The 8,311-nt window shown below is 33.5% G+C and overlaps 1 protein-coding gene across 1 annotated transcript; it reads left to right on the plus strand.

Annotated features, from left to right (window-relative positions):
• The first annotated feature begins 2,681 nt into the window (after positions 1 to 2,681).
• Positions 2,682 to 8,074, plus strand: LOC105644822 (squamosa promoter binding protein-like 2). The gene is made up of 6 exons (XM_012230305.4): positions 2,682 to 2,807; positions 3,368 to 4,221; positions 4,431 to 5,191; positions 5,393 to 5,520; positions 6,034 to 6,303; positions 7,284 to 8,074. The coding sequence occupies exons 3-6, from the start codon at positions 4,491 to 4,493 to the stop codon at positions 7,625 to 7,627; spliced, it is 1,443 nt and encodes a 480-aa protein (XP_012085695.1). The 5' UTR covers positions 2,682 to 2,807; positions 3,368 to 4,221; positions 4,431 to 4,490; the 3' UTR covers positions 7,628 to 8,074.
• The last annotated feature ends 237 nt before the right edge of the window (positions 8,075 to 8,311 follow it).

Raw genomic sequence — 8,311 nt, forward strand, 5'->3', positions numbered from 1 at the left:
TTGATAACTCTTTCTATCTATATACTTTAAGACCGTATTAAATAACAAAACATCTTAATTAACTAAGATTAAAACACTATCAGAGCTTTTAAATTATCTTTAAATATTTTGACCAAATCAAAATTCCGTCTTTATTAATTGCACGTAGCACACTCCATCTTTATTAATTGTATCCAACACTCTAAAGTTTTAGCTTTTAATTTTTTTTTTCCAAACATATTCATTGTTTTTTTCCTCCGATTCAGCTAACTAAATAACTAATATTCTTTTTTGTCATTTTAAGTTAAACAACTTTTTTTTTACTGAATATTTCTAATTTAATCGTTATATAAACAACTACCAGCTACATTTTAAATTAAACAACTAACTAAACAGTTATTTTTTTACCGAATACTTTTAATTTAAACCGTTATATAAATAACTATTAAATAATAAACAACGACGAACAGCTACTAAAATAGCTAATATTACCGAACAGATACAATCAACTCTTTTTTTCCCCCTTATTCTTAGAACAATATATTTATAATTTTCACTTCATCCTTTACCTTGTACTTAAGTACTGAGTCCTTTCTTACCAAGTACCACCAGATGAAGGCTTCCAAACCTTAGTGTAGGAGGAGGATATGGGTCCATAATGGCAACCTTTTTCTACCACAAAGTGTTCTAACTAGTAACTATTGAAAAGGCCCACAAAATAAGGTCCATAATGTGCCAGCATTAGAAATAGACAATTGGTAGTGGCTGGCTGAGCCAATGTGGTCCTATGACCTACCCTACTAGTGATTAAGTCTAAGTCCTTTGATAATTTTAATAGGCTTCTATCATCACATATAACTCTAAAAAATTGACTCTACAAGGAACCGAAGTACAATGTTGGTTTTAACATCATTCTGCCAATAATTAATGCTACAATGTTGGTTTTACGTGCCCTTCTTTGGTGCGCTAGATATCTCTCCTGAAAATCCGACCCGATCCATTTTGTTTCGATCAATCCACTTAAAAGAGAATATAATTTTATCACTTTAATCTGTTTAAATTAAATTTACTTGTGATTCAGTTCGATTTCACATAAATTAATCAGTGAGGCTTAAACTCAACCTAAAATAATACAAACCGAATAAAACCAATTGAATTGCCTGATTTAATTCGATTGAAATGTCAATTTTAATTCGATTTAATATTATATTTTTTAACCTTAATTGAGTTCAGTTTTAACGGAAAGGATGGTTTGCTCGCCCTTACTTTTTTTCTATTTGTTTTTGACAGTCTTTTAGTTCTTGCAGATCTCCCACGAGTCAGTCATAAGCATAAGATCTTTTACTTGAATTTTATTATTTTATTATTTACCTTGAATGCCAACTTCAAACCACATAGGCTTTATAGTTTATTATGATCAACTTGAATTAAAATTAATTTATTTAAACACAACCCACTTTTGCTTGTCCACTAATATATGATTTTTTATTATTATTTTAATTTGAGTTCGATCACATCTTAGGTTGATTTGATAATATATGGTATAATAAATTTCCAACAACCACTGCACCTACTTGTTGTTGGTATATAATTTCAACTTGTCCAAGTTGATGGCAAATTTATCCTTTCTTTATTTAAATTAATGAGCAATTTTCAAGAAAAAGGCTTAATTAATTTCCACTTAATTATAAATGAATATTTTTAAAATATAAATTATTTTACTTTGGATACAAAAAATTTTGAATTTAAAAATTAATTCCTTGTATTACCTTATTATAAAATAAAAAAAAATTCATTTGCATTCATGTATGTTTTCTATATAAAACAATTATAAAATTGCCATTGTTGTAAATGGAGTAATGGACCATAGAATTTATTGTTTTCTTTGTACAAAAAATTTAAAATTTGAATAAAATTTTAACGTAAAATTACTATTTCACTAAATATTTTTTTTAAATTTTTAGTTATTGATTACATTTAATTGCAATTAATTAAAATAAAAAAATATAGGCTTAACATATATCATTATAAATTACAAGCTCTTTAATCTATGACGTGAGCTTAATAACAACTTCACAATTATTTCAAATATTCTCCAAATAGTTTTTTTTAGATATAAAAATGCATGCGTAAATTCAATTATAATATCAATATGCGCTAAAAATGAACATAAATTATATTTCCAAATGAATTTTACTTGAAAAATTAAAAAATTTTAAAATCTTCATTTCGAGCACGGAGACAATAAAAAATATCGAACAATTACATTTATTTTCTTTTGAAATATAAAATTAATATTACTAGTTTATATTAAAATATTTTATAAATACTCGTGATCTTTTCTCGAATTTTACAACGAATATTCAAACCATAAATTGTTTTATATTTTTATAACACCCAATCACACATGCTGTTATATAAAAATAATTAATTTTCTTTTTTTATTTGATTAAATTAAATATTTTTAATTTTCCAATAAACAAGAGAATTCCTTTCCTTTTCTTTTTCCCTCATATTGACCAAGCCGTGCAGTCAACGTTGAAGCCGAGTCGACTCGAGTAGACTATGACTCGAATCGACTCGGTCTCTTCTCGCATACCACTCTTTCTGCGCCACTGACAATGATGACTGTGAGCCTTCCCTTTTAAACCGTCCAAAAAAAGCCAACTGTTAGTACTTCAACTCCACTTTGCCTTCTCTCATTTAGCTTACTCAAAAATAAATAAAAATAAAAATACAATCCATCTATTCAATCTCTTTATCAGATTCCTTCTTCTTCTTCTTCTTCCATCCTAACCAATCGTCTTCTCTGCTCGTTTGGCTGATCCGTAAGCCTTTTTTTTCTTTTGCATTTTTTTGGCACTTCTCTGTTTACTAAGCAATAACGATTAAGGATAGAAATATGGAAATTTATATTTTTTTAATTAATATTTTCGTTACTAAATATGGTGAAACTTCTGGGATTTTGCGGCTGAGGTTGAAACATCATTTTCTGGATAGTTCCATTAAAATGCTTCTGTTCTCTCTCTCTGGACTTTTGGAAAAGATGCTTTCTTTTTTCTTTTTTTAACCTTGTTGTTTCTGCTATTTAATTTTCCTCGGGAAAGTGGAATCGGAAGAAGTAAGAAACTGTGTCGTTTTTGCATCAGATGGATTTCCCCACCTGCAGAAAAACCATAAATAGTAGGGGACCGAAGACTTTTAGCTTTTTCTCTATAGAAAGCTACGACTGTAGTATTTTGTTTGTTCTGGTTCTTCTTTTCTCTCCCGTACATATATGGGTAAAAACTATAAAGATAAAAACTGGGTTTGTTGTCTTTTATTGGTAGATTTGTTGAGAGCTTCTTGATAGGCTATTGATTTATTTTTCTTTTTAAATTTGTAACAGGGTTTTACAAGGTGGTTGTTGGGGAAAGCGATTAATTATTGGTCATTTTTATCTATTTTATTTTCTGGGAGGAATGGATGTAGATTTGTTGATGAATAGATGTGGGTCTTATTCAGGGCCCTACTTCTCTGATTTAGCCCAAACACATTCAATGTGAATTATTGTAGTTGGAGGTTACTTTGTACGGATCACACTTTGATGGTAAAAGGTGAAGCATTTCTCCTTATTACAGTTAGTTCTATGCTTGATAGTATATGATTGGAGAGGGAGACATAGAAAGAAAGAGATATTTTTGTTAGAGAGTTCACAATTCATAAATAAAATAACGGTAAGAATTCTTGTAGGAATTTGACTGCAACTACTACAATCGACAAATAAGTGTTGCGGGGAAGTGGAGAACAATTTTTACTTGGATTAAAGAGAGAGGAACCTTTCTCTGAATGGTGGATAGCTTGTTAGGTAGGAAGCTCTGAGAGGATGAGAAGAAGAAGAAGAAGCTTTTATATCAACATACTGAGCTTGTGAGAATCCGCAAGATCAGATGTTCATTTTCTTGGATTGAAATCTGTGGCTTTAATTGATTGGTTTTAGTAAGTATTATGGAGATAGAGATTGAAATGGAGGACTATGTCTGCAAAAGAGTTTCTGGGTTGGAAAGAGAGTTCCTTTTTGAGGATGCTACTTTTGTCTAGTTAAGAAGTTTCGAGTTTTTGGGTTTGTTGAATTTGAGCAGCATAAGTGGAATTTGTTGCAATATCAAGATGAGGCAGATCTGATATTACTCCTTTTAAGATTGGTTCTGCTGATTCAGTTGAACAGGTATGGCTGACCCTTCGATCGAGTGAAATTTAAAGGTAAGCTCCTTCTTAGGGTTTTTTATTTAAATTTTCAGGCTGCATACTGTATGCAATACTTATGTATTTGTATAGACTCTAGCTTCTTTTACCAATATTGTTCCTCCCAATGTTTGCTTGTGCGATATTTTCATGATTAGTTTTAAGGTTTTATTCTTTTTTAATTGTTTGGGGTTGAGTTACGAGCAAATATGTCCTATTTTGTGCAGGATCTGGCATCTGGTTGCTTGCAAGTTATATAAAGTAACTGTAATCTGTAAAGTTGTTCTATGAGTTCTCTCTCACTGATGGAGTGGAACACAAAACCCCCTATACAGTGGGACTGGGAAAACCTAATAATGTTTAATACAACTAATGAACATCCGAAGAAGTTAAGGGCAGCAGTGTGGGAAATTGATGGAGAGAGAGGAATTGATTCTGCTGGGTCTTTTTACTCATCTAGAAGTGGTAGTGGTAGTGGTGCTTCTGGCTCTGATTTGGGACTTGCTTCTCTATCAAAGAGCTCAAAGGCAGCTTCCATAAATTCTTCATCAATTGGAGAAGTGAAAACATCCACATTTACTGGGGAGGCTTCTGAAGCTATTCCAGAAGATTCCAACAATGACAAATCATTTGGAAAGGTGAACCCAACTGGTGCTTCTTCTACTCTTGATGTTTCAGTTGGCTCTGGTGAGCCTCTGCTAGCTTTAAAGCTTGGTAAACGGACATACTTTGAAGATGTTTGTGCAGGAAGCAATATTAAGACTTCATCTTTTTCTGTGACTCCTGGTTCTTCTGTTTCTCCTGCAAAGAGATCCAAGTCCAGTAGCCAGGCTTCACCTACCCCACGCTGTCAAGTAGAAGGCTGTAACCTTGACCTGTCATCAGCTAAAGATTATCATCGTAAACATAGAGTTTGTGAAAGTCATTCAAAGTGCCCAAGAGTCATTGTAGCTGGTTTGGAACGCAGGTTTTGCCAGCAGTGTAGTAGGTAATGTTTCTAATGAATATGTGATGATTGTATATGTTAGAAAACAATGAGGTCTGGGAATGTCCATTTTACTGCTTTTTTTGTCAATTATCATGCTTATCTTGTATGAGAACTGCAAATCATAGTACTTTTCTATCTTGTTTTTTCCTTGCTTGTATCGGCAATTCATTTGATGCTTTGTTGGTTGTGGGTGATGAAAAGGTTCCATGGTCTATCAGAGTTTGATGAAAAGAAGCGAAGCTGCCGCAGGCGTCTTTCTGATCATAATGCAAGACGTCGCAAGCCACAGCCTGAATCAGTCCAATTGAATCCCGGAAGACTGTCATATAGTAGGTTTTGAACTCTTGACTTTGACATCTCTTTTGCATTGTATGTGAGCACATTATTGACATTGAACTGTATTTTCGGTAACTATTGTGGTTTTCATAATCCTGAAATGAAGCTCCAAGAATTGTATGATAGACTTGCACGTTTGCCTTAACAAAGATGTATGCAGAGGCACACTAAGAGGAACCTCTTTTCTAATATATAAACATTAATATAATTGTGATCTCTATTTTACTCATTTTGTTTAAAATAGAGATCACCGTTATTGATTGATGCTTGCAAGTTGATGTCATTGGTTTGGAACAATTTATCTGAATATGATAAATGTTAGGTTTACTATATTTGGAAACTGTTTATGAAATATAAATCACCAATATTGTGCTCATGCTAGCAGACTTTCCATTGTGTGTGTGGAGGAAAATTGTTCTAATAAAAGTACAGTAAAGATGCACTCAATATAACACTGGTATAGCACCATAGCATTCCTGCAACTTGATCTGTATTTACTTGCGTAGGTGAGAGGCAACAGATGAGTCTCGTTTGGAACAGGCCCCCGCTGGTTCATTCCAGGCAAATTGCAAATATATCATGGGAATGCCCATCCAGCTCCAAATTCACTATAACTAAAGAGTGTGTAATGAAGCCTGCAAAGGTAGGGGTTATCAATGGACAGCTGCGTTTGCCTGTTAATGAGCTGGCAACTTCCATTCCTATGCACACTCATGATTCCAAGAGCTTGTTGTCATCCAAGGCCAAGGTCACCACTGCTGAGGTTCTCAACCAAGGTTCGTTCTACTATGTATTAGGAAATATTCTTTATGCTCCATTTAATTTTTAATTGTTGATGAGGTGATTCGGTATCATACTATTATATCTTAAAAACCACTATTTAAAGATGTGGCTGTTTAAGAACCGACAAGATCTTGTCCTTTGTTAAAAGAACCAAATAAATTACGGCAGCTAACTCATTAGATTCACCAGTTAAGTCCATGTATATTGATGCTACCTCTGCCATACACTTTAGCTAACTCCTGTTGTCCGAATAAATTACTGGAAGATCCTTAAGTGTCTCATACAGCAAAAGATAAGGCGAAGCAAAAGCTAAGGTTCCTGTATTTGAATGAGAAGATTCAATCAAAAATTCTGATGTACATGCGTATACATACATATATATGTATATGTATTAGTTTGAAAGTGAATTTGGGTGCAGAGATAAGAATGTCCTTTGATGACCTAGCCTCTCTTAAAATCAAGGCCAAGTAAGGCTAAGTCTATGGCCAAAACTGATGGATAAATTTATGGAAGTAACTGAAAATTGAAAGAAATGGTGGAGTTCAATGTAAAAGTCAAAATTTTGTATTAGGAAATAATAAAAATAACTGTAATCAAATTTAATTCCTGCGATCTAATTCTCATAATCCTGAAGTATTACCAATTCAATTCTAAAATGTTAAGGAGATTGTTATTATGTGATTTGCTGTATACATGTGTATGTGTATTTTTCCTGGTCTATGCCCGCTTTATAGTGAAGCTCATTGATGATTGTTTACTTCCCCCAAAATATTCAAGTGAATGAAAAAGGATCTGTTTCTTTTACTCATGCTGAGTTGGTTGGTGTGAGATTATGATGAATAAAATGTTGTTGAAGATGAATCGATGTTGTGCATCCTAGTGCAGTGCATATAACGGGCAATTTTGAGCTGGCCTTTGTTGTTGTTCTTTTAGTGATGCTTGTCTTTCTAAATCAAAGCACCAAACTTTGCAGGTTTGGAAGAACCAATTATCTCATCCAATGTGGATGCAACTCAGGATCTTCATCGTGCTCTCTCTCTTCTGTCAACTAATTCTTGGGGCTCATGTGAGCCAAAATCCATTTCACATGAGCAGCCCACGCATACAAGTCATACTGGGCTGCCTCAGTTATTGACTCAGGCTATGCCCCGAGGCTCAATAATCGAGCCATCGGATTACTGGAGGACTGAACAACATTCTGACTCTCGAGTGCATACCTTGACTTCAGAGAATAATGACAGTAGCAGTTACTTTCAAGAGTTCCAGCTGTTAAGAACCTCATATGACAGTGACTTCTACTCTAGTCAATTGAACTGACTGCTTGAAATTCAATCATAATTTTCGACTTGACTTGACAAGTTTGTGCACCAAAGGAGGTCTATTGGTCTAAATCTAGCTCGATCGTATTACATCATCTTCCCTGCATGTTTCGCAAATCTAATTCAATTTCTATTGTTGAAACATCTTTGAAATTCGAGTAGCAGAAGAAGGTAATAGTTATTTCCTCCAGCAGCTTGGCGTTCGTTGCTTGTGCCGTCAGATTTTAGATAATGGTGATCAAAGGATTGGAAGATGTATTTGCTAAAGTTTGATTGAGGTAACACAATTTCAATTTTATCATTAAATGTGGGTTATTGTAACTAGCAGAACAAACATTAGTGCAGGCATGTATTTGCTGCTGCAGTATCTCCCGTTGTTTTCCAATTGTTCGCTGCTAGTTGGCTTACTAATCGATAGTTAATAGTAGAAGTGACTTTTAAATTAGTTCGCAGTCTTTTCTTTTTGGGCCATCAGATACTATGTACTAAGAATATTGTACAATTTGCACTATTGCCAACAGTTTTAACAATACCACAAATTCCATTAAGGGCAGCCCAAAATCGAGCCTGAGATTTTGGGTCCATTTGATTAACCAAATCAAATCAAATAGAATTAGGTCGGTTTTAGTTTTTCCGAGTACGTTTTTATGATATTCAAATTTGAAACCAAATGGTACAACAC

This window comes from Jatropha curcas, chromosome 3, assembly GCF_041381405.1.
Source record: "Jatropha curcas cultivar XTBG-Jc1 chromosome 3, XTBG_Jcur_1.0, whole genome shotgun sequence".
Classification (NCBI taxonomy): Eukaryota; Viridiplantae; Streptophyta; class Magnoliopsida; order Malpighiales; family Euphorbiaceae; genus Jatropha; species Jatropha curcas.